The sequence below is a fragment of the Alosa sapidissima genome, chromosome 14, assembly GCF_018492685.1.
Source record: "Alosa sapidissima isolate fAloSap1 chromosome 14, fAloSap1.pri, whole genome shotgun sequence".
NCBI classification, from domain to species: Eukaryota; Metazoa; Chordata; class Actinopteri; order Clupeiformes; family Clupeidae; genus Alosa; species Alosa sapidissima.
The window spans coordinates 16,001,081-16,028,234 of record NC_055970.1 but is presented as its reverse complement, the minus strand read 5'-3'; the positions used below and the strand labels follow the sequence as shown (position 1 = coordinate 16,028,234).

At 43.9% G+C, this 27,154-nt stretch overlaps 1 protein-coding gene across 3 annotated transcripts in view; it reads left to right on the top strand.

The window, feature by feature from the left end:
- The first annotated feature begins 424 nt into the window (after nt 1-424).
- map2k5 (mitogen-activated protein kinase kinase 5) overlaps nt 425-27,154 on the top strand; it is a 49,820-nt gene continuing 23,090 nt past the window's right edge. For 2 of the 3 annotated variants that reach the window (XM_042061434.1, XM_042061436.1), the window contains exons 1-18: nt 425-843; nt 1,313-1,361; nt 2,040-2,107; nt 7,118-7,187; nt 7,994-8,034; nt 9,172-9,239; nt 9,745-9,793; nt 11,480-11,544; nt 16,562-16,601; nt 17,708-17,776; nt 18,527-18,608; nt 18,832-18,893; nt 19,568-19,616; nt 20,087-20,160; nt 21,297-21,347; nt 22,400-22,471; nt 24,113-24,142; nt 24,294-24,368. In XM_042061434.1, the coding sequence (XP_041917368.1) occupies nt 712-843; nt 1,313-1,361; nt 2,040-2,107; nt 7,118-7,187; nt 7,994-8,034; nt 9,172-9,239; nt 9,745-9,793; nt 11,480-11,544; nt 16,562-16,601; nt 17,708-17,776; nt 18,527-18,608; nt 18,832-18,893; nt 19,568-19,616; nt 20,087-20,160; nt 21,297-21,347; nt 22,400-22,471; nt 24,113-24,142; nt 24,294-24,368 (1,146 nt within the window). In that variant the 5' untranslated portion in view covers nt 425-711. The remainder of the gene's footprint in view (nt 844-1,312; nt 1,362-2,039; nt 2,108-7,117; nt 7,188-7,993; nt 8,035-9,171; nt 9,240-9,744; nt 9,794-11,479; nt 11,545-16,561; nt 16,602-17,707; nt 17,777-18,526; nt 18,609-18,831; nt 18,894-19,567; nt 19,617-20,086; nt 20,161-21,296; nt 21,348-22,399; nt 22,472-24,112; nt 24,143-24,293; nt 24,369-27,154) is intronic. The other variant, XM_042061435.1, reaches the window with a different exon arrangement.

The window sequence follows — 27,154 nt, the reverse complement described above, 5'->3', positions numbered from 1 at the left end:
TACTTTCAACTCCCCTACATTTGAAATACAAGCATGAAGTACTCATTAGGCCTATTTTGAATAACAGCTTTGAAGTGATTTTTTTATATCATGTGATAGACCATATTGAAGTTCAGAGTGCTTTCTTAATTGTGTTAATAGTTCAATTTGAAAGTAGTAGCTAATGAGAAGAAATGTCTTGAGTCTGACTGTGTCTCTTTGCTGATGACAGACGCTTAGAGGAAGGCAGTCATAAAAAATATTCTACATTAAAATGTATGAAATACTTTTTTACCATTTGAAAGTAAGATCACATCAGCCCACCGTAACAGAAAACAGGAAAGCTGCTGCAAAGCTGAATTTGAGTAAACACCAAAGTCACAAAAAAACTACAGACGTTTCCTTGAATCGTTTCCGGGTTCATTACGGTAGTCATCCGGTTTGTTTCCGCTATTTGAGAGTTTTCTAGTTTGTTGACAGTTTGAGAGCTAACGTTAGCCAGTATCGGAAAAATCATGGTTTATTCATAATCAAAAACGTTTGTTCATCTTATAGCCACTGGCTGTTTGTTGAGTTGGTCCTGCTGAAGATTTAAGCACAATCCGCAAACAAAATGTGGTTAACATCATCTATAGTTCGAGCGTGCTATTAGCAAGCTAACGTAACATACATGCTGGAGTATAAGTGAGCTAGTTAGCTTAATTACGCTATGGTGCTTCTCACACATTTGTTATGCTTTTACTTCTTCTGAATAATTTGTGCGGCATGGACACCGAGGGAATCGTCATCCGAATCAAAACCTCACGCGGGGACATGGACTCCTCTGTGGACTGTCCCTCTATGCTGAGTTTTAATGACTTACTGGCAAGTACTTTGATAGCGTTAAGTTATTAAATTATCTTTTTTGACACTTGATTGTACCACATCACAATATATTTCAGTTTTGAAGAGTCAAATGTTGGCATGTCAAATTGGACCGTCAAACATAGAAATGAGCCAATGTTTGGTTTGTAACGTAGCCTAATTATGCCCAAATATATAGCGATAACTTAAGTATAAGTTACTTTAACGTATGGCTATAAAGGTTCTAGCAAGATTACGTTATGCTAAATAGACAGTCTTGTGTGGTAAGAGGCAATCTAGTTTTGTTTGTGCCTGACACATCCAAATGTTAAAGTAGCAGGCATAGAATGACAGTGCTTACTCCTAAGCATCCGGTTCCACATCCTCACTATTATCCAATATATTCTTGCAGCCTAATTTCTGTACATATCAAAGATACTATTTCGCTTGTGAATGTATTTACGTCTGTTTATGGTTCAACATTTCTTAGGTAGCTATAAGGGATGTCATGCCAGAAGCCACAATAACAGCATTTGAATGTAAGTTCATTATTGATCAACATACTAAGTTATGTTTTGCTGCTTGCTGCTTTGCTGTCTGCATACAAAATTCAACAGATGAGTCTTTGTAAGAGGTAGTTTTTTTACCTGAAGAAGTTTTATTAAATTGTAATGTAGACAAATTAATGTACAGATCAAGGTAATTTGAGCTAAGAACATTACATTCACAGGTTTAGGTCTGAGGGGTCTACTATGAAGCAAAGTTACTTACTGTCTTATTCAGATAACTTCACAAGTAACCACTAATTTAAATGTGACTTTACTATTGTGACAATACGTGACTGTTCTTATAAAGGTCAGTGGTTACTCTGAAGGTTCATGGATAAGGCAGTAACCTCGCTTCATCGTACACCCCTCAGCACTATAAATGAGAAGCCAAGAAAAAAAAAAGAACAGAATTTGGCATTCCAAGACATTATAATATTTTGATATGTTTATGCTTGTTGTGAACTTGTGGCCACTATATATTCTTACTGATACCCAGGGACTGTCAATGCTTGGCTTGCCACAGTGCCCTGGGGGATTATGAATAAGAACATAGTTTTTGTACTTATGGTTTCATTGTGACAGTAGTACATTATGATATTTCGTAATCACGTTGACTGTTGCCATAATCTCTGTTTTCGTGGAGATGATGATAGATTTCCTGTTTTGTAGATGAAGATGAGGTTGGTGATCGAATTACCGTCAGGAGTGACGAAGAAATGAAAGCCATGCTCTCATATGTGAGTGTTAATTTTTCTTAAAAATTCTCTCAAAGTGCCTTTAGTATGTTTTCAGAAATGTTTCTTTCATGACCATTTTTTTCCTACTGCAAGGTTAGTAAGCAAGGAGAAAAATAACATCTGGAAAAAATCTTTTTTTTTTTTTTTTTGGAAAGTATATATAGTTTTATGGTTCCACAGAATTATAATTACTGACCTCAAACCATTGAGATTTGAGATTTGATTTATAACCTTTCTCATTGTGCCATTGAGCGCTGAAAGGGTTTTGTTAGAGGGAAAGCTATTAAAAATCTATTATTGTGGATCTTTTCAGCCCTTGGCAAAATATGCTCATTACTAAGCAGATTGGTGAAGATGACAAGTAGCTGCAGATTTTTTCCTTTTTCCTCTTGTCTCTGTACCCTCCCTCCCTCCCCTCCACTTGCTTGATGTGCCAATTGATGTTTCCATGGTAACAAGTCACCTTTGGCATGCACTGGCACAAGTCCTCAAAGAGACGAGCTGCGATCGTCTGCGTCTCTTTCTCACCGGCTCCCGCGTGTCTCACAGTGGTCACAAGCAATGTCTAATGTTTAAAGAGCAAATATGGTACAAATGAGGCTACTTAAAGATAATTCAATCTTTTTTTAATTACCCAATACAAAAATCCGCCAATGTTAATTTGCAAGACCCATATCTATATGTACATTCACATTCACATTCACATACCAGCTATATTCTGCTGTAGAATTTTATATTTTTTTTCCCCAAAACACTTTTTTTGTTTTGTATTTGTTTCTCAATGCTTACTGTTCATGTCGCAGACATCAAGAGTAATGGCTTTGATTGTTGTGTTTGTGTGCTACGGTGCAAGCTAAATGAACTATCAACTTTTATTATTTATTATGCAGTACTTAAAGTTTCGCCTCATTAATAAACGGACCCCCTGGGCTGAGAAATTTTTCAAAATCTACTTTCATCTGGGGATGTCTTTTACCCCCCATCAGCTTACACTGATGCTTGGATAGCTACAGGCTCTTTTTGCTCTCCCTAGAAAAAAAAGACACTTAGAAATGCATGTTATTTAATTGTTTACCGTACTTCAAATCATTTAATTTTTTGTTGTTTTGTGCTCATCGTAGGCTGCTTGAATAATTTCAACGTATCTTTCACCTTTCAGAACATAGCCTAGATTAACCTCACCTGATTTCAGTTACTTTGTCCTCCTTAGTATTGTAAGCTGGCAGTGGGCTCAATAGAAAATCTATGAAGGTCGATAATATTTGATTTAGATGAAAGTGCCTGAGCAGGCATAACAATAACCATAATATCTTTTACCTCAAATGGTGTATTGGGTCAGATCACTTGTCATTGTTGATGCTGATGTAAGCTGTATGTATTTCAGGGCAAGTGCATTGGAAAGAAAGGAACTCAGTCATCTAAATAGGCCACCAAAAAGGTGTTCTGGGGATGCCTGTTTGTAATGCTGTTTAATGCATGCTTGCATACAAACACCATTTACCCAAACACATTGCCTCGTTCACATAGTTTTGGCTGCAGCACAATGATCTCCAACTCCTGAGTAAATGAGTTGCTGCTCCCGATAATAGCCTGTGCTCCTCCTGGGATGGCACCGTCTGGGAAAGGTGCTGAATGAAGGGGAAAGTGTAATATGGGCATAATACTGACTTTACCACGGTCTTACGCAACACTCACGCTTTTTTAGCAATCCCCGCATTCATATTCAGAGCATATGCTTTATTTTCGCCTGGGTGGCAGTTTAGCGTCCTCTGAGACCCTCACCTCTTTTCCTCTAGCCGAATCTGCCTTGTTGTCATTAATTCCAGATGAGGGGATTGCCATGGTGTTGAATTAATAGGAATTAAGGACTGGTTCTGTTTCTGATGAGCAGTTAAGCAAGCGATTCCGCCGACTCTCTGGTGGCCTCTGCCCTTGGATTGGATCCGTCATGGGATGCCGCCTGGGATCAGATGAGGCTGGCACCTGACCTGACCTCTGGGGTCATAAGCCGACAGCTTCAAGCCTTCCCTCTCAATTGACTGGGGTCACAACCTGCAGAGGAAATAGTAAAGAACATCCGACCACAATTGTAAAACAAAACGACAATCACACCAAAAGACGCCAAATGCACATGCAAAAAGAGAAAGAGTGTGGAATCATGCACGCTGCCGTTAGAGCAAATAGGGATGCGCCGTGTTGCGCATCGAGGACAGCCTCCGTCATCGTCTGACTTTGACCGGGTGCGTGCAGAGCGGACGCCTTTGAGACAGGGGCATTTATAATCGCGCCACTGAACCTGGAGGAAGGAGCCGCTGCCACCACCACCACCACCACCGCTTCTGCTGCTGCTGCTGCTGCTGCTGCTGCTGAAAGTTAAAGACTGACCCGTGTCAGATGTAGCCACGCGACCTCATTCCCCCACAATCCCCCAGCCGACGCGCGCTAATTGAGGAGCGCTCCTATTCTGGGTCTGCTAATGATGATGAGGCTAAGGCAGGGGAGGAGAGGAGCGGTGTGAGAGAGAGGGCCAGTCTGTCCCCCCAGGCTGAGGGATGCTGTTTGTGATCAGTGTTTAGTTATTGTCCAACAAAGGGGAATTTCTTTTAATACACTGTTACATATTAGTGGGTAATTGCGGCTCCTAATCAATAAAGTAGTGGAGTGGAAAATTAAAGGTGTTGTGTGTGTCTGTGTGTGTGTGTGTATGTGTGTGTGTGTGTGTGTGTGTGTGTGTGTGTATGCATGGGTGTGTATGAGTGTGAGCTGTAGTAACTACAATGTAGTAACGACAAATTTCTGATCCTACAGCGCGCGCCTACAAGGAACTGAGGGCATGTTCACATGTGCTGGGGTGTCTGTGCATGTCTCTGTGCGTGCGTGTGTGTGTGTGCGCGAATGCATGTGTGCGTGTGCGTTTGTGTGTGCGCGTGTGTGTGTGTGTGCGTGCGTGTGCAGGAGCTACATTGTTCCTGTGTGGCCTAGCGACAATGCTGGCGGGCAGGAAGAGATGAAACCTGAGGAGGGGGCAGCGATGATAAATAGGCCTTTTAATAACAGCTGCCCCCCCTCCCTTCTCTCTGCGTCTCTCTCCCTCTTTCTCTCTGTGCCTTTATTTCTCTCTCCCTCTTTCTCTCTGTGCCTATATTTCTCTCTCTCTCCGTGCCTATCTTTTTCTTTCTCTCTATGTGACCGACTCTGTTTCTCTCAGGGTGTGATTCATTTACTCGTAGGGCAGGGGAGTGTGGCTGCTGTTCTGCTAGGCTGAGCTGAGCTGTGTTCTGCCCTGAGTCCAGTGGCCCACTGAAAACAGCACAAACAGCACAACCCCCCCCACCCTACACACACACACACACACACACACACACACACACACACACACACACACACACACACACACACACACACACACACATTGTTTCAGGGTCCATCTGTGTCTGTGGTTTGGTTTGCAGTAGACAGCCTGCCTATCTGTTCAGGGGCCAGTGTCAACGAACGAGGTCTCTCACCGACATAGACAAGGGGAGGAGGGGGCACATACACACAAGCTTCTAAGCAGATGGTGGTGTTAACTGAAACATCAATTGAAATGTTCTTTTAGCAGGAATCGTGTGTGTGTGTGTGTGTGTGTGTGTGTGTGTGTGTTCTCGCTGTACCTCCTCCTAATTCTAAGAACCCAACACACCTAGTTCACCTTTCTTCCCTTCTTCTACCACTATGTCCTTCAACCTTTTCTGCCCTCTCATCTTCTGGTAGTAGTATTTATTGGTGTAGTATTAAAGGTGCTCTAAGCGATGTCAAGCGGTTTCTAAGCTAAATCATTTGTATAAAACATAAAGCAAACGTAACCTCACCATCCACTAGGTGCCTGTGCCCTAAATACATTGTAAAAAATCGCGGTCTTTGTGGGCAACAAAAACAATCTGGTCCAGCCTGGACCAAAAAAGCGTAACAAACTCTTCCAGCCAATCACCGAAGAGATGCACGTTTAGGAGAGTTTCAATTGCACAGGAGGGAGGGGGAGGGAGTAGCGAGCTAGCTCTCTGTTTTGTTTGGACGTCAACAGAAATGACGTTACCCAACATCGCTTAGAGCACCTTTAATTGTTACCTAAGGTAAGGTCCTCTGCGTTATGTTATTCCTCATTGTTGCAAATCACTTTGGATAAAAGCATTTGTTAAATTAATAAATATATTATAAAATGTAATTGTACAAATGTAGTGCACATTCCAGTGAGATCAGTTGTTCACCTACCACAGCTCAAGGAGAGCGGAGGAGCTTCTGCTGTTCTTTGCAGGGTCAGAGCACCCTGCTTCTAATGTGCTCACGTACAGCGTTTTTACAGTCGTTTTTTTTATGAATAGGATAAATTGCCTCACACACTCTATCGACGCTGTGTTTTTGTGTGTGAGTGAGTTAACCTTCGCTGTGTAGTAATGCAGTGTAGAAGGTAATTAAAGTCGAGCTGTTTTGGAGTGTAGCGTAAGATTGCTGCTCGCTAAAACAAATGGCCCCACTCTTATTTTGACAGGCGTGTGATTGGAGCGCACCTGGAAGGCATTACAAGCTTGGGATCAATAGGGAGTTAATTTCCCATTAAAGAAAGATTACCTGGACGGTGATACTGAGGCTTTTCAGGCTGGGTGTATAGCCTGATGGACAATGCAAAATGGTGCCGTTTCATGGCATTGAGATTGGCGTTTATCTCTGGTGTCAATAATGCACTGTCCCCTTTCAGTGACAACACTTTTACAGTGAAGGGGAACATTTATACTATGTAAAAGTTAACTCTGTCTTTTAAATTTATTTGTATTGAAGAATGACAAACTCCAGTCTTTATGGTGAAATGAAATCGAACCATTTTTTCTGAATTTGCCTCCCACTGCTCTCTCCCAATCTCTCTTTCTCTCTTTCTCTCTCTTTCTCTCTTTCTCTCTCTCTCAATCTCTCTTTCTCTCTTTCTCTCTCTCTCTCTTTCTCTTTCCCTCTCCCTCCCCCTCCCTCTGTCTCTAGTACTGCAATACTGTGATGGAGCAACGTGTCAATGGACTGCTGCCTGAGCCACTGCAGATCTTTCCTCGAGGTTTGTACTGTATAGTGTGTGTACAGTGTGTGTGTGTGTGTACAGTGTGTGTGTGTGTGTGTGTGTGTGTGTGTGTGTGTGTGTGTGCTGTGTACACACTACTCTTGTCTTGCGTCATCATTAAATAACATTTTACCTCCTGTGGGCTATGTGGCACATAAAAGAACGAAAGGATCCTTTTGAATTTTTGTAATTTGGAACAGCTGGGTAAATGTTATCGTGATCATACCTATCTATAGATTTTAACCTTCCATCTTTGTAAAAGTACAAAGTAGGAGTTATTTTACTGATTTATACATTTAGTTTCTGATTATTACTAATAATGATAACAGACGCTAATGATATTAGACTGCTAGTTGTGTTGGTTTACACTGGCAGGCATTTTGTTGTGAGGAAAGTATGCAAATACTCTCTCTCTCTCTCTCTCTCTCTCTCTCTCTCTCTCTCTCTCTCTCTCTCTCTCTCTCTCTCTCTGTGTGTGTGTGTATGTACATATATGCATGTGTAACAGAGAGAAAAACTGAGTGTGAGACAAAGACTAAAGAATCCTGAAAGCCTGTGTCCATATGTACGTAAGGATTAGCGTAGTGTATAAATACAAATGATGTCTGGAAGTAGTACCCCTGTTCCACCCACAGTCATTTCAGCAAGGTCCCCTAATTCCCTGCGCATGTCTCCTGAGCCACGTCTCAATCATTCTCACTGCTAATTTCAGATTCATCCTCATTTCTTTTTAAACGATTCCTTTTCAGCAAATTTGTAAATGGCCCTGATGTGTTCTACAATTTAGTCAATTACTGTTTCAGCCGGCAAGACTCCAGGGATACGGAACATACATGGCCTGAAGGTATCCATTTCAATAATTGTTTCAGGAAAGTTGGGAATGGATTGGCGATGCTGTGCTCCACTTATTGAAATGTCAATTGAAGTCAAGGCTCTCCTCTCACCAGCCCCCTCTTTATATTTATATATGTAGATGTGCAGCTCTATTTTTTCTGCCTCTGTCTGTCTCTCTCTCTCTCTCTCTCTCCTCAACCCCTCCTTCTTCCCTCGCTCTCTTGTCCTTTTTGAAAGTGCTCGGTTGGGGTGTTGGAGATCTACGTCTTGCGTCTAATATGCAGAAACGGTTTAGGGATGAGAAATGATTTGTGCAGATTTATGGTGTTTATGAATATGGAATAAGAACAGTGGTCATGCTTGTATGCATTCTACTGTTCCCATTAAACTTTCTCCTTCTTAGGTTTATTGTAGCTAGTAGTATCATACATACGAAGCAATATTCTCTCAATACATATTAAGTATACATACAGTATGCTTAATTAACCTATATCTGCGCAAGATCATTAGGATTGGTATATGTGGAGTCATTGGGTCAGGTGTTTGTTTTCAGACATTGCCCTAGACTCAAAATGATCTTTTTAGGTTTTAATGTAAAATTAATTGCTTTGGTGGCAAGTAAAGTAAATTATATATCTGTTTGAAAACGAGGTCTTCATGGACACTAATTAATTAACAAGAGAATCTCTTCTTTACTGGACTGATCAGAGTGACCTGTAGACCTCAATTAAACAAACTATTTTTAGTTGCTTTGTGTGTGTGTGTGTGTGTGTGTGTGTGTGTGTGTGTGTGTGTGTGTGTGTAAGCATGTTAGATTTAGGTCTGCACCTTTGAATGCCATTCAGGAGAGCACATAATGGCAAACTGAATTTATTTTTAATGTCACCTAAATGTTTTGGCGCACAGATGTGGATCCAAGGATACACCCCAAATTTCCCCCCCCCCCCCCCCCCCCCCCCCCCCACTCCTCCTATCCTCCCCAAGCTACCTCCTTCTGCCCCCCCCCCCCCCCAACACTTTCCCCATGTCCGCATCTTCCACAAAAGCCAATTAACCTTCGCTCTGAGCTGTGGAGCCACTGTGCTGAATCACAGGTTAATGAGAGCCATGGCATGGCCTTCCTGTCATTGTCTCTGTCTGGCCGCAGGTGAACACGAGGCATGCATCCGACAACAACCGCGCCCCCTGTGCCACCGAAACGCTGCCCAACAATAGGTGAGATGCCCAGGGTTACAGCTGCACAGCTGGTAGGGTGAGTGAGGGGGGGATGCCAGCGCTGGAGAGGGAGGTCTGGGACGAACCGCAAGTCTGACCTTATCAGTGGATGCGGTCCTGATATAACCTACCTACCTTATAGCACCTGTGTGAATCAGCCACTGTTTTGATGAGTATAATAATCTATCTGTGTTTATGATTATTATAATGATTAGGTTTATCTGTGACATCATCTCTAGCTTCAGTTTGGTGGTGGCATGGATACATGTGTTTCTGCATGACATCATCCAAACGTCTATCCGTTAGTGTCATAGAACATGCACACCCTGTCTCCCTCTCTCTTTCTCTCTCTCTTTCAATCTCTCTGTCTCTCTGTCTCACTCTCTCTCCCCCTCTCTCTCTCTCTCCCTCTCAGTGATAATACAGGCAGTATGCATGCATGCATGTGTAAGCTTTGCACTGTGCAATGTGTTAATGGTCACTGACAGACATTTTCCCCACACAGCTTAAAAAAATCTTCAGCTGAGCTCAAAAAGATCCTGACAAATGGACAGGTATGATGTTTTATGTAGTTCCTTTATCCACACACACACACACACACACACACACACACACACTGAAGACAAATACAGACAATTGGTTTCCCTATGAGGTTCTATTAAACCCAGGGCTACCCCTGTTGTTCCCTCTACTCCCAAAGCTATGAGAGGGGGAGATTTTCACTGCCGCAGGCCTCTCTGCATTGTCCAGCCGCACCTATTAGCTCCTATCGACTGGGACATGCTTGTCCCCCACTCAATGAGTGGTTCCTTATTGATTTTTATTTTCCCAGTGTTTTTCACGCTGCCTTTTTACAGTGGGATGGGATGAGATCTTTATCCCACACCGATCGGAGATGTATCTGTAGTCAATGGCCCCTGTCGCTGCCTTTCTTATCCGCTCAACACAAACTTTCTCTCTCTCTCTCTCTCTCTCTCTCTCTCTCTCTCTCTCTCTTACACACGCGCACACATACACACAAACGCACATGCACACAAACGCAAACACATACACTAGCTCTTCCTCTGGAAGCACAAGAGCCATTTGGAAGCCGAACTCTGTCAGGCAGACAATTAAAGCGAGCCTGTTCCCTAGTGTCACCTGTTAGGCGCTGGACTAATAGAGCTGTAGCAACTGCACATCCTGACATCTGACAAGTGCCCCCTCCCCCCTCCCAACACAACAACACACTTTAACCCAATCAATGGGCCTCAATTGGAAAGGGCCACCCCCCTCCCCTCCCCCCAGTTGTCCCTGCCCTCCAAAATGAGCTGTGACAATCCAGCATTGACTTCATATCAACCGGAGGCCAAAGAGCAAAACATGCCCCTCTCTCCAGATATTGACAATTGCTTTTGGCTACAACTGGTCCCCTAAAGTAGATTTATTGGCTCAGGTTATATGATATAAATATTTATCTAATATCTGTCATGCTGCCAAAATGGCAATTGTTTGGTCGTAGAGGTCAATATCGATGAAGTGACAGTGGCGCACACTTGGTTGGTTTGACTTATGTTTCAGGAGACAGTGTTTTATATAGCTGGAAATGAACTGGCCCTGTGGCAACTCTCAAGCCCTTCTTTAGCGTGCCAACTTTTAGCAGCACAAATAACCATTTCCTCACATTTGGCCTTGGACTATGATCAAATTGATTATATCTATTCCTACTTGATTTGTTTGGATTAGACCTATTGAACATTTTTTGTGCAAAACACTAAAATGATGTTGCAAGTCCTCCTTGATGCATTCAGGTTTAAAGAGACAACATACACAAAGGGACCTGAAAGTGAAAGAGAGACAGAACAGTCCTGTCAATCACGCTGACGTGAGGAAACAGAGACTGTTCCGGTCTCTTGCTGTCCGTACAAACGTCACTGTGTTGTACAGTACAGTGTTTTGACACCTTTTATCAAAGTTGAAGGTGACGGGGGACTCAAACAAATCGTCATTAAGCTTTCAATCACATGCTGCCACACCACTGTCCCCTTATAAATTGGACAGCAAATGTTGTATTGATCCTCCCCTCTCCTCTCCACCCGCCGCTGAACTTGAAATGACCTGAGCAGCAGCCTGGTGGTTTATGGCTGGAGCATCTTTCTGCCTGTGATATTCCTCAGCCTGCGAGGAGCATCTTTCCGCCTCTGATATTCCTCAGCCTGCCATGGCATCTGCTGATTATTTATCTCTATGTGCTTTCATAGATAAATGAACAAGACATACAGTACCAGGAGCAGCTTGGCCATGGAAATGGAGGCACTGTGTACAAGTAAGTCTGCTGGGCTTCTGTGATATAGCACACACACACACACACACACACACACACACACACACACACACACAGACTCACAGACACACACCGACACACACACTGTTATGCATCCCTTAGAAACTGCCTTTTGTAATACAAAACTCTTCCAGCAAGATGGCATTTTATCCATCGCTTTTTGCATGCAGGTAAATGAAAGCAGAGGTGACCTTCCTTTACATAGCTAAAGAGGGTCTGCAAGGGGTTTCTGTTTTCTTACCGATTGAAATGTACAGTATTTTTAACTGTATATCCTGTAGGAATATCAGCACTCTGTGGTTCCCATTTTGTCTCTGGCTTCATTGTGTTATTTATTTCATGAAGTGAAGGTTGCCAAAATGGAATGCGGTATTGATTTTGAAGTTGAGGAATGGGAGTTGTTATGCGTGCCTCCTCTTTGCAGGTTGGGTGTGCGCGTCACAGCTCATTTCTATTACTACGGTGATATACGAGGTTGGCACGGGCCGCACGACAGGGTGGCACAGGTCGCCACGCTCAAATCTCAACGCCCCCCCCCCCCTCCCACACGCACTTACACACACACACACACACACACACACATACACACACATACGCACCCTCACCCTCACCCCTCCGCCCCTCAACACTGTTTCCAGCCATATCGAAATACTTTATTGAGATTGAAGTATTGATCACCTCTCAGGGTAGCCTTGACTCCACATCAGTGTTAGCTGGCCTGTTGTTTGTTTGTTTATTTATTTATTTATTTATTAAGTAAATTGTTGCGGGGGACCTCAGTGGGTCAGTGCTGGCTCTCAGGCGCTGCCATGCTTCTCTGTGCCTCTCGCCGGAGCGCTACACATTTCATCCATGTCATATTTTCATTGACGGGGAAAAAGAATGGAGAGAGAGGAAGTCGAGAGGAAAAAAGGAAAGGCGGTCATTCTGCCAGCAGTGGTGGCGGAAATCTGTTAAAGCGTCGCGTGCTGTAAAAAAAAGCCAATATTGCAACCCAGACAACTTTTAAATCAATCAAACTCAGCAGAAAAGCCACACACACTCCAGCTCCCAATTTTTATGGCGGCGTGGAAGAAAAAAGTGCTGATTTTTTTGTTCTATTGTGAATGCTTTTGAACAATTTCTCGCCAGGGTGCACACAAGGCACTTTTGATGTTATGTTTTGAGTGAGTGAGCACCCTGTCACAGGTTAAATAAGATACTCAACAAATCACCAGGGACTTGTTTGGGGATATGTTGTTTCAAACATCCCTCAAGTGTTATGGGTGAAGAATTGTTTGTTTGTTTATCAAAGTTGGCTCCCACAGAGAGGACTTGACATGCCTCCTCTGAATATGAAGAAGAGAAACAAACAAACAACAAAAGACTATGTTTAAGCTTGATGCTGGATAGGCTTTCATTTGGTATATGAGTGTATACGTGCATGTCGGCCTTTAGCGGGCTGCATAGGTTAGCAGGTTCACAGCATAACAGTGGGGTGAAATGTAGACGTCCACACAGACGCAGGGCAAGGAAACAGGAGGCTTGGCCGCCCAGATTGCTTGCCGACGGATCTGGCCTTGGCGACCCGATGTTGGTTCCCCAGGTCTGTGCCAGCTCTGAGCCAGATGGAACCCAGGGTTGGCATCCACCTCTGTCCCACAATCCCCTGTCCTCAATCACCTCTTCTCTAAACACTTTTGCTTAATATAAAAACACAAACCACTTTGACCGTCAAACATGCATAGATGTTTTTCTCTTTTTTTATTTTTGGAAAAAGCATGGTGCCTTGGGTATAAGGTTAAATTGCTTTCCTTTAAAAAAATAAATCACTTGGCTGTTCTATAGGGCTTTAACCTAACCAGAGCCTATCGCTGTACGGTTATTACATGTCAAGGCATGAAGAGTTGATAAGGTTGTCTTTGACACTCAAACATGCAACACGCTCACAAACATCACACTCTGGCTCTCTTTCCTCTGCCTTCACGTCCACACACAACAGCTCCACTCAAGAGCATGCAAACGTAGGTCAGCGTTCAGGTTTCTACCCCCCCACTGCTTTCTTTGCGATGTGGTATTTCTTCACTTTGCTCTGTTCTCATAAAGGCGATTCTTGGGCAGGTAGACTCCTATTAACCTTCTTCCATTTTCAACCCTCCGTCTATGACTCCATGGCCATGAAGCTGAGAAGTACTGTAGTTCAACACCAATGACACCTTTGATGTCCGTCGTGCTGATCGCATGATTTGAGAGGAGTTTCATTACACTCATACAGGATTTCAGCGCACGTCACCATGAGGAGGGTTGTGGCCTTTGGACAGGCCGGGTATCTCGCACAGAAGGATCTACTGTCATGGCTCATTGCGTCTGCTTAATGGGGCCATACGCATGCACAGTTTGAGTGGCGTTTGAATGGGGGCTTCAGACCGGTTTCCCCCACAAGATTTAATTTCATCTTTATGCTAGGTTACCTACCAGTGCTCTAGCATTAGTGGATGGTGTTTGAAGCCCTCCCCCTCCCCCCACTCCTCTTCCCTTTCTTCGTCTCCAGCCTTCTCTTTCTTTCCATCACGTGTGGGTCCAGTGCTGGTCGTCTCAGGTGTGGTGGAGGCAGGAGAGGTGAGGTCTGCAGTAACCCGAGGCAGCGTCTGTGAGCGCTGGGTATAAGGCAGGGCAGCCATGATTCTCTGTCGCGGGGCCATGAATACTGCATGACGGAGCTTTCATTACAGCATAGGCTTGAGTGTAAATAAGATACAGTGGAAGGGACGTGTTTACCGGGGGTCAGGACACCGCCGGCTGGATAACCTTGCCCTGTGTGGCAGGCCTGTCACCGTAACTCACTCTCCCCTGGCTGGCTCGCCATGCCGGCGGGTTCAGGGACGCTCCGTGAATGAACCCTTCACTTATCCACCACTTATGGCAAGCTTCTCTCCAGATGATGGTGACCTGAGCATGGCTTAAACTTCTATTGTCGAGCTGCAGTATTTCAGATCAGATACAGCAAGTGTCATAAACAGGAATTGTCTCTTATTCCCCAATAGAATTAAAAAAAATCTGTCTATAGTGGGACAGTTAAAATTCTAATCGTGTTATGAATGTGGTCAGTTGTTATCAAGGGCTTGTATCAATACCCAGTCACAATCTGAACCTTTACTTTCAGTGATTAACATGAGACTGCGCTGCCATCAGTGTCTCAATTAACATCTTCCACTGGTCTTAATTAACATGCAGATGTCTAGGATAGCTGATGTTGATTGCAGCTTCAAGGAAAAGTAAGACATCACATTAGATGTAAAAAAGCAAGTTGCTAATGCTGTTCAAGGGATGATTCCAGGCATCACTTAGACAGATCATTGTTATTTGTTGTTATGTTTAATAGTTTAAAAATAAATGGATCATTTAAAACATGGATTTGGGTGTGTAGTAAATGCACCAAATGATATTTCCATAGTAATCATAAGGTAACAGGGAGCACTTGTGATCCCTTAAGCCAGTAGACTGTTTTACCATAGAGGGTGCTGTGAGGACATTGGCTGTGAGGGCATTCATGGCATATGCAGTAGTGGCTATGCCCATACTCCACACCAACAGACAACCGAAGCCTGAGCTATATTGCTCTTCCCCTCTGCTGTTTGATGGAATAAAGGCTGAAATGTCCCCAGAATGAAACCAGAGGGTGTTCTTTCTTTGGATCCCCATGCTCCAGTGTTAAACAGTTCTACTGCACCCAGCAACTATTACCTTAAGTGAATTCTCAAGGACATCAGGCAGGACATGTCACAGATGTGGGAGCAGGAACTTGCTAAATTGAAGATGGGAAATGTGGTAGGTGCAAGGACAGTGGAAAGGACAGTTTTTGTCTTAATATAAGTGACTAAAATGTTTCAGAATCCTTTGAGGAACCAAAAAAGACCCAAGTGTAAAACACTGTTGGAGATGGTCAGCTTTTTCAGTTTTTTTTGTACAAAAATCCCATTATAAAAAGAAAAAATAAACAAGTGCAACCTTGAGCAGCGGTCCCAAGATCTTTATGTCTTTGCCCTAAATGTGTGTATTTACTGGTCCACCCCACTTAAAGACGTCATTAATTAAAGCCCTTGGCTGCTTTGGAGGTGTCTGACTGTGTAACTGGATCCCCCTATCTACTCGGCATTAATCACTCTACTGGCCTGTGAAGAGGCCCACTGACTGCGACACCACAGGAGAGCAGCACCAGCACCGGCTCGCTGCAGACCTGCCATAAACAAACCAGGCGGGTTGACGGGGGGGAACAGTCTGGTGCGTGGCCCTTACTGAGCAGCTGTCCCATTGGAAGATCAGGTGATGGCAGGGGCACAGGGGCGCGGGTTATGTAAACCAAGACCTTGCCCACTGCCCCAGCCCGTAACCCAAGCTAGCGGTCTGGATTAACAGCACATTATAATTAAATCATTGCGTCTTTGCCCGTTAATACGGCCGACATCTGAAACCCGTCTGGGAAAACGCACACAGAGGCCAGTCAAGCTGTTGTGATCAGCAGAGGGCCTCTAAGTATGCTGCTGTTATGTAGGCTACAGAGCAGGGCAGCTGACCTTCTCAGCATGTGACAAGTCCTTATCTAAGGGCATCGCGATGTAGGTGCAGTCTCGGAGTTAGACACATTCAGCTGGCTATTGATTGCATGTAATTACCATAGCAGAGTTGGAGTGAACTTCTCTCCCTCTCTCTTTGCAGGAGGCCCCATTCGTTAGTCTTCTCTTAGGGCTGCGTAGATAACTGCTGAAAGTTTAAAATGCTTGTATTTCTTACTGACTCGTGTACACCACTTAATTTTATTTCATGAAGGCATTTGGCGAAAAAGCACCACTGAGACGTCAGACTCACAATGCATGTCCTGTATCATAACCTTTGAGATTCTGAAGTCTGAAGGCTTTCGTTGTATTATACAAGAAACACCATATGGACTCATGGATGTCAAATTACACGCAGACATTGCAATAATTATATGATTTTATAAACATGTTTTTTTACTTTTCAGGGCTTACCATGTCTTGGGCAAGAGGGTGTTAGCAGTGAAGGTAAGCTTGGGCTCTACTCGTTTGTGGTTTCCTTAAGGGACTTCCCTCAACCAACAGAAAAAAACTGCCTGACTGCCATGACCACAAAGAGACAAATGAATCAAAATGCCGTCCACTTCCTTACAGACACTGTGGTCAGTAGCAGCATCAGACTGATGCCGCCTTGGCTCTCGTCCGTCTGCTCCTGACCCCGCGCCCTCTGAGTGTGCTGGTGAGATTAGGGAGCGTTAAGACGGGGGGGGGGGGGGGGGGGATCTTAATGTGACCTGTGACTGGCACATTTGTCTCCCCGAGTCTCCTACTGTAAATAGATAGTGACAAATGGCTGCCCACAGTGCCACCACAGAGCACACACACACACACACACACACACTTCCTGTGGTTGACTGTTAAGCTTGAGAAGTACTTCCAGGATCCTCGTTTATCTTGACAACTGGCTCTCTGCTGCTACTCTCACTAATGTCTATCCCTTTGCTTTCCCTCATGGTCATCTCTCCTTCTCCTCCTCTGCTGATCCCTACTGGCTCCCTCGCTTTCATCCCTCCTTCTCCTCTGCTGTCGATGGCCCTTTCTCTCTCTCTCTTTATCTCTCTCTCTTTATCTCTCTATCCATCTCTCTATCTTGCCACTGGTTGCCTGTCTTGCTAAGCTAAGCTCTCCCGTTTGCCCTGTCGTGTAAGCGATCTCCTCTCAATGAGCTTTAAACAGGGGCTCTCCACTACCTGTAATCAATGGCTTCTAAATGTGACAACTAATCTCATTTGTTAGCCTGTTTTAGTAAGGCAGGGTATACTTTACTGATGGCTATCCTCCTCAAGGTGCTACATTGAACAATGGAACAGAATTGTTTTTTGTTAATATATTTATTAATTGAAAATTGTTCACAAGACAATATGTAACATTATATTATTATTATTATAAAACAGGTGTTGCTATCAGTGCTCCAAATGCCAGTTAAAGTATTGCCGATATAGAAACAGTAACATTATAGCATAGGATAAAAATCTAAATGTAAATGGCATATAGGCAAAATTCTCCTCTGTCTGTACATGTACTATGGGATCATAGCGTGTTGTAGGGAGTGACTGTGCTTCTCTGTACTACAGGTCATCCCTTTGGACATCACTGTGGAACTGCAGAAGCAGATTATGTCCGAGCTGGAAATTCTCTACAAGGTTTGGTCTTCTTTTCAACCTGTTGTTTGAGACCGAATACTTCCTTTACAAATTCTTGTTGTAGTGTGGTGTTGTCATACCATATACTACAGTATTATTAGTTCAGTCACTTTGCAAGCTCTTTCCTGCATCACTCTTGGTGCTCCTCGTTGTGATGTCCGGCAGTTGAAGTTAGCTTTGAATCATTAGCAGTGTGATGTGACTGGTGGCACACTGAACTAGGAGGTGGCAGGATCTCTCCAGTTCTGTTCAATAATTCAGAGAGAGCCACTTACTCCTTACCTCCCTTATCCACCTCTTCCCTGTCTGGGAAGCCAGCCATAACTCCATCTGTGAGAAAGCAACTAGTACTGAATACGGATGTTGCGCATCACCACCACAACAATCATGATTAGACCCAGGTGGTCCTGCTGGGGCCAAAAACTAAATGCTTACTTTGGATACCCTTCTACTAAAGTAGAAGATAGTAGTAGATGACTTCCGCCTTATATTCGGAATCTTTGTCAAGCGGAGGTCCGACCCTTCGGGTGATTCAGATATGATGCTAACATGTAGACATTATGTGTGAATGACACTGACGCACATGAACAGAATAACCATGCGGACTTACACCTATGTCTGAAAGCAGCTATTGTGAGAGCATCAATTATAGTAAAAAACAACTAATTAAAAATAGGATTAGAGGATGTGTGTTTTTTTGTATGAGCTGAGAGAGTGAACCTGTGAATTCCTCCTGTTTCCCCACCGCAGTGCGACTCTCCGTACATCATCACGTTCTATAGCGCCTTCTTCGTGGAAAACCGGATCTCCATCTGCACTGAGTTCATGGACGGTGAGTGGGCACTTCTGAACAGCATGGATGTCTCCACGCTGGCTCGCCCCTCTCTTGGCATGTCTGATGTCTTGAGATCTAGCAGGTGAAATCAGGAGGTGATCAGATGCTGTATTGTCTTGCAGAGGGTTTGTTGGATGCGTTTGTGTTCCGTGACTCTGTATTGTCTTGCAGAGGGTTTGTTGGATGTGTGTGTGTTCAGTGACTCTGTGTTGTCTTGCAGGGGGTTCGTTGGATGTGTACCGGCGGGTGCCAGAGCATGTGTTAGGCCGGATCGCAGTGGCCGTAAGTGTCTTGTGTGCCTCTGATTTTAGGATCGTCTCACATCACAGTCTCTAAGCTCTCCTTGTGCCTGCCACTTGCCTGCTTCTGTAGCCAACTGAAGACTACTCTGTGTGCGGTGGTTTCATTTGCAGTTTTTTATGTGGTGTTTGAAGGTTGGAGACGTTTGTTTCACATGCATGCCAAAGTGTTGGGAACAGATTTTGGAGGTCCTCTGGTGATGCTCTGTACGGAGGTTCTGTTGCACTCATCAGACACAATGCTTTTGTGATCTTTTCATTGTGATTTCTATTGAGCTTTTATTGTCCTCCAGCCTCTGCTTTCATTCCTGCTCGTAATCAAACATTGATGGCTATTTAGTTAGAGTTAATTCTAATTCACAGCCCAACCCTCCCCACCCACCCACACACCCACACCCACACACACACACACACACCCACACACCCACACACACACACACACACACACACACACGCACACACTCTGTCAGGCCATTTAATGATCTGGATAAAGGCCTCCTGGAGCTGTGCTTGTGATCTGGGTCTTTCCACTTACACTCACTGGTCTCTTCCACATTAGCAACGCACCTGCCTTTCTGTGAACCTGTGTGCAGAAAACATGTTTTTTGAGACTATAAATAAATTCCTTGTCTCTTTCTGCTTCAACTTCACCAATAGGTGGTCAAGGGACTTACATACTTGTGGAGTCTAAAGATTTTGCATAGAGGTAAGTGGTGATTATTGTTTGTGTGTACAACATCAAGCCTTTTCCTTAGACCAGTTTGCTTATCACTCCCTTTTAGCTATAGGCTAACTGGTCTAACCTACTTCCAGTGAATTATGCCAAGCTAGGCTAACGTTGTCAGACTCAGTTTTTGCAGGCACAGAGAAGATAAGGATATGTATCATTCTTTAAAAGAACATGCCAACTTTTTGAAAAATTAGCTTATATTATTATTATACCCCAGAGCTAGACAAAATTATACATACCCTACTCTTCTCTGTGCAATAACCCAGTCTGACACTCCAGCCTAGATTAGCATAATTCACTCGAAGTGGGTTACACCAGTAAGCCTATAGCTCCCAGAGGTGACAAAATAGACTTCCTCCACACAGTGTATCATGTGCCATTTTCCATATCTGCTCACGTATGTGGTCCTGTCCCTTCTGCTTGGGCTCTGATGTCTGTCTCCACAGATGTCAAGCCTTCGAACATGCTGGTCAACACCAGAGGACAAGTAAAGCTGTGCGACTTTGGAGTCAGCACGCAAGTACGTCCCCCTCCCTATCTCCCATCTCCCCGTCGCTGTGTGTGTGTGTGTGTGTGTGTGTGTGTGTGTGTGTGTGTGGGCCCGTGTGTCCAAGAGAGTGGCCTGTCACACAAACGTGATGGAGTCTGACAATCACACCAGCGTTGGCCTGTCAGAGCCTTTTATTCACTCTCCTATCACAGGCCAGAGGACCCTCCTGGGACTGCCTCCCCCACTTAGCCTGTCACACACACACATATGCACACACACACACACACACACCATAGCTCAGATTGCAGTGTGTGTCTGCGATCCAGCTGTTTTAATTACTCCATTCACAGTCCACGCTGTCTTCTCATTGATATGCATCCGAGGCCACGACCAGGGCTTGTCTCTGAGACAATAGCAAAGACTGAGAGTGTTTGGTGTGTGTGTGTGTGTGTGTGTGTGGAGGGGGGGTGTTGTGCTCGGCGCCGTATGGGACAGGCGTGCCACCTCAATAAACGGCGGAGAGAAACAATAGCCAGCCGTCACTCTCCACGTGCCCACCAGTTCTAATTAATTCTCAGCGCCCTGCGTCCCTCCTCTGAGATCCACGCCGACGGTGACCCCTGGAAGAGGGGCTGAATGTGGACGCGTGGCACCTGATGGCCTCTCTCTGTCTGCTCCGTGTAGGAGGCAGGAGAGTCCCCGTGCTGGACGCTCCCCTGCTCCCAAATAGAAGCGAGCCACCAGGGGACTGCTCTCATTACTACCCTCCCCAGCACACCCCCCCCCCCCCCCCTCCTGTCAGCGCCGCTGAAATCTCCACTGTTTGCCCCAATTCACAGCTCCTGCCCCAGCGGACCCCTAGCATGTGTGTGTGAGAGAGTAGAGGCTGGCGCAATAATAACAGTCTATACATTTTAGATGCAGGTTTCTGATGTGAACAATGCCCCCCCCCCAGTTTCTCAATTTTTGGGCTGAGTATATGTTTACTAGGCCCCAATACAATGCAAGGTTAAAAAATCATTTCATTTTGTTGTCTGCATTTGGTGTTTAGAATTCTCTTCTACAGTAAATAAGCCCTGTGTTTTGGATGATGTCATTCAGGATAGACTTGAAAGCTGTTAAATAAATGCTAATACTGTCTTTAATTTCCTTTTTTTTTTTTACAGTTGGTGAACTCCATCGCTAAAACATATGTGGGAACGAATGCCTACATGGCTGTAAGTATGACCGTTGTATTTCTCAGTATTTTTCCCTCCACACCAAGAATTGCTGTCATTTTTCTGAAGAGGGTTTGATCTGTGTCCACCCCTCTGGCCTCTTCCCCCCCCCCCCCCCCTTCCCTCCTCTCCTCTGCATCAGTAGCGCAATAGGTGTTCACGTTGTGTTGCTTGTAGACCCTTTCAACAATAAAAACAAAAACAATGCTTGAACATTCTATTTGGGTCCCAATCTACTTCCTCTGCATTAAGATAACATATGGAATGTTAAAACGGAAGCCTTGTGGGGCCTACTATGATTCTGATAATGGAACTCTCTTGAAAGGATCTGTAAATGGAATGATGCTACATTGACTCTTTGTAGTGTTTAGCTGGGCTTCGCTGGGCGGCGAGCAGCACTAAATAAATTACCTCTCTTACCAGGAGTCGTGCTGCTGCCTGCTCACTTATAATTAGGGCAGAGCCAGAGATTAAGCCCAGGATAAAACAGTGCTGTGAACTCCCATGGCAGTACTGGACTTTTTTTTTTTATCAGATCAGATCAGAGTAGAGCAGTAGGACGTTAGTACTTTTTTACTCTCTGCAAAGCCAGAGCCACACATGCATGCCTGCATGCCCACTTCTACTGTGTATAAGCATTACAAGAGCACACCTTATTATGCACAAACCACTACGTCACCTACATACTTCAACCCTGTACTCCTGCTCATCCTATGTATATATTTCTGTGTTGTGTGCCCTGATATTGAAGATTTCCTTTTATTTATGTTTTTATCACTATTGGTCCAATGTGTTTTTCTGTATTATTTGTGTAGTATTTATCTTTAGTTATCCACTGTACAGCACTTTGGTCAGTTTATGCTGTGTTTGTTAAATGTGCTTTAGAAATTAAATTTACTTACTTACTTACTTACTTACTTACACACACTCACGCCGTTTGCATAAGTGTAGCCACAGAAACAAGTGTAACTAAAAGAAATGTAACAGAGATCATGTTCATGTCAAAAAGAGTCAGGCTGTATGTAACCTTTCCTGGTGTTCCTTCCCCTCAGCCTGAGCGGATATCAGGGGAGCAGTATGGCATCCACTCGGACGTGTGGAGTGTCGGCATCTCACTAATGGAGGCAAGTCTGTCCTGCTTTGTCTCACTGAAGGTTACTCTGAGCTCTTCATGTCTAAAACGATGTGCGCGTATCCCCCGCTCCTGCCACAGTCGACTGCCACAGAAACAATGGTGGCCTGCTGCTGTCGATCGCTGGGGCTGGTAGCGTGCGGAGAGCTATGCCTCCATTCCCTCTGGGCAGGCTGTCCAAACAGATGTTGGCCTACAGCAATGCATGGATCACTCTCCGGATCTCCCACTGATTGCTATAAAGGGGCTTGGCTCTAACACACTTCTCTCTCTCTCTCTCTCTCTCCCTCTCTCTTCTCTTACTGTCTCATCTCCATCTATGTCTCTCTCTGATTTCTCTTTATCTCTGATGTACGCAAAGCGTTCTGTTCCGTATACTCTCTGCCCACTGCTAGTCCTCAGCACATGCCATGTCTCGGCAGTGTTTCTGCACTGTTTGGCATAGCAGCAGCAGCACTAGCAGCGGCGGTGATGGCGGTGGCGGCCTGGTGTGCATGGTTGAAGCTGAGATTGGGAGTCAGTGTGGCTGAGCGCCATCAATCACCCAGCCAATAGAACTCCCAGTAATTAGAGCCCTACTACACTTTCACCCCACGCCTACTGTACCTACGCACACATACACACACACACACACACACACACACACACACACACACACACACACACATTCTCCAAATGTGTGTCTGGGTGTCCTCACTACACTCTCATTCCATGCCTACTGTACCTCCACTCACCAGTCCATGTTCCAAACGTGTGTGTGTGTGTGTGCGTGTGCGTGTCTTTAGCGTGTGTGGCATTTGTCAAAGCACCCCAGTAAGGTGGTCTTTTGAAACAGCATTGTAATTTCAGTTTGCTAGTAGTTCTCATTGTCATTATTGATTCTCAATCTGTTACTGTCAGTACTGGTCACAGCTCTGACAAATGGCCTGCCTCCCACTCACTTGCGTTTATCAATACCACAAGATATTATCACAGCTCTAATAGTAATTGATGTAAATGTTGAAAAGTATCGGTCAACATTATTGATATGATCATGAGTGAGTGATCCAAGGCTCTTCATATTAACCTAAACAAAATGGCCTCTGAATGTCAATCTCACTCATCTGGAACCATCTAAAGATCGCAGCCTGATGTCCCCCCGCAATGTAATAAGACTGATGGGGATTATAAATGGAGTGAGTCTAGTGGAGATCTAAGACGTTCCCTGCTCCCTGCTCAGAGGGACATCTCATGTAAAGGTCTACTTCAGCTCCTGGCTTTCCCTTGTATCTGTCTGCACCCAAACATCCTTCATCTCTTCAGGGGGTTCCACTCTAGTTATTAACTAAGTGCTTGTGTATTTTTTAGAAGCTCAATACATGTGAAGAGGCATTGAGCCATACAAAATCTTTTTTTTAATCCACCAGATGCTGTCATCTGTAGATTAAACCTGAACCTAAAAGATTTGGTCAACACATCGTCAGGATCACTGTTTGTTTGTGTCATGTTTTTAGTAGGCCTACTAGGCCCTAGATATTTGTTTGTACAGTAATTGTGTAATTGCATATATGCAACAAAAATATGGCCTCAGACAGTAATTTGTGGCCTAGTGTTTTAAAATTAATAATAATTCTCCTAATTTCTTTGTTCACAGTTAGCCCTGGGTACATTCCCATATCCACAGGTGAGTGTCAACTTCACTTTCTTTCTTTCTTTCTGCACATATGTTAATATTAAGTTCATATTCATATCAATGGTTAACATGGACCTAACAATAGTTAATAAGGAAGTATGATTTATTTCGATAGCACATTTACAACCAAAGTGCTTTACAGGGAGAAGAACATTTAAAGGGCCTTCCAGCCCTAACAACACATCATCCAGGCAAAGACCAAATACAGTACATCCAGGTAGAGACAGATACAATACAAAGATAACCTTCCTCCTCAGGTCCACACAAGTTCAGTGGCTGCCAAACGCTAATCAGAAGAGGTGCCTTTTCAAACATGGATTTAAAAGCAGTCACAGATGGTGCGAGTTTGAGTTCATTTGGCAGACCGTTGTCTTGGTGCACTAAAAAGACACTAAAAGCATGGTTGTGATCGTGTGATGTCTAGACGTGCCTGAACTGCAGACCTTAAGGAACGTGCTGTGCGCATCTGGCTCAGTGTCCGTGCCACCTTCGGGTCCGGGTGCCCACGGGGACCCGTGTTCGAGTCTGGCCTGCAGTCGTTTCCCGATCCCGCCCTGTCTCTCTCTCTCCTACTGTCCTATCCAAATAAAGGCAAAAAGCCCCAAAAATATACTTAAAAACGTGATTTGGTGCACAGGCATTACATGTGCATCTCATAGGTTGGAACGCGTCCATTTAAAGCTTTAGAAACAGTCAATGGAACTTTATACTAGGTTCTATATTTGACAGGAAGCCAGTGTAAGGCTAGTTGTACTGGAGTGATATGATTTCTTTTCATTCTACCAGTAAGCAGTTTGTAAATGTGTAAGAGATGATTCAATGACTCCAGTAATAGGGCCTTGCAATAATCCTGTCTGGAAGTAATGAATTGTGTATGACTTTCTCAGTTGGCTTTAGTTTGGGAACTGTTCTGAGCTGGAACAAACTAGCCTTTACCTAACTATTTATATACTTAATAGTCAGCTTTAGTGAGAGTATGATCATTTTTAATTGCAGTATTCCATTTTGAGCAAGATCAAATGTCATCAAGCATGAGGTATTATAGTATATAGGTGAGGTAGTGACCCACCCTGGGTCCAGCGTCAGGCCTGTTATTATTGTCAGCTTGCTCTAAAATGATTTAGGGTTGTCGGCTCAATCAGATGGTTCAGTTGAAGCCTGGCATGGAGTGCAAACCAAAGGATGCCGTAGGAATGACCAGACGAATCCGGTCAGCTGTCGTTTTATCCGTTTATAAAACAATCAATGCCAATTCCACTGTTTAAAAAATCTCATATTCTATTTTAAACAATGGGTATAACATTTCAGACCCAGATTTATTGTATATTTTGTGCATAACCACATAATCCGACATAGATACTGATGCATAGATACAGAACACAACTAATAGAACTGATGCATGCGTCACAACATAGATATAGATACAGAACAGAACTAATAGAACTGATGCATAGATACAGAACACAACTACATGCATGTGTCACAACATAGATATATATAGATAGCTGTAGATACAGAACATAGCTAACAGAACTGATGCATGCAACACAACATACATATATATATATATATAGATAGATAGATAGATAGATAGATAGATAGATAGATAGATAGATAGATAGATAGATAGATGTAGATACAGAACATAGCTAATAGAACTGATGCATGTGTCACAGCCGCCCTCAAGCTTTCCACCGACTCCTGCCGATGACCCAGTGGATTTGGGAATCTCATCAGCTCTTTAATTGGATGCTAATTGGGGATTTGTCTTGCTTATCCCATTCTTGGAATTGCGGACCTGTTAACCGATGAGTTAGAAGCGCCCACCTGCACCAGCCACATGGAATATGGGCAACACGGATTTAGAAATTTCAGCAGCTTCGCCAGTTTAGATGTCGCTAAAGCAGAAAGCATCTCAGACCTTTGTTTTTAGTTTCACCATTCAAGCTGGTACACCATTGAGTACAGGCACGTTAATAAGAGTATGAGGTGTTTGTTTGTATACCAGCTAATTTTGATGTATTGAAGAAACTGTTGGGAAATTTAGCCTACTGCTGCTGTATTCATTTAGCAAGTGTATCTCCAGGCAATGACATTAGCGACCTCTTAGTATGCCAATTAACCTCCTGTACAGGCCTACTGATGACCATGGCATAGGTACTAGCCACCTTCAGTAAAAACACCTTATATTAAAAAGGCCAGGCCAAAGAAGTAACTGCCCGTTTGATTAGAAGCTTAGGGACTATAAAACAAGCCTTTAATTTTTGTTAGAGCCAGTCGAGGGAACATTTGGATAATATGTTTTCTAAATGGTAATAATTGGTTGTAATGGGCCTTCAGGGAGCTTCACATTAATGTATGTCAGCAAGACCATTGATGCCTTGAGAGTGTAATTTTGTGCACAATTAATCATTTTCATGGGGATTGTATTTTAATGCCTTGTCTTTAGACATGGTCCTAAGATGAGTAGAATGTCTATTGTTTAAGTATGGAAAACTGTCCTTGTCCTTCTTATGGTTGTGAGTGTGTGTGTGTGTGTTTGGGATTGTTTGCTTGATAGAGGGGAACACACTACCCTTTGTGTGTGTGTATGTGCACGTGTGTGTATGTGAGGGTGGGGGGGAGCGAGGGGGACAGCCTGGGGCATGTCTCATTTCAAAGTGCTTTCACTCTCTCCGCTCCTGCAACTGCTATTAACGCTGCCATTATCATGCTAATCCAGCATGTGTTATTACATAAACTAATGTATTCGCTCTCCTCTCCTCTCCGCTCCTCTCCTCTCCGAACGCAGGCCTGCCTGCGCACAAACATTGAATAATAACACAAGAGACATGGGCGCTCCATCGCTGCTCTTGTATGATCTAGATATCACTAGACGTTCTCCATCTTTATCCCAGTGTTGTTTGGAAATGTGCTTGTGGTGCTCAGGGCCATTTTGGTCATGTAATGTAATATTTATTATGATCCTTTAATTATGACCTTTTCACTGGACAAGGGCTTGTA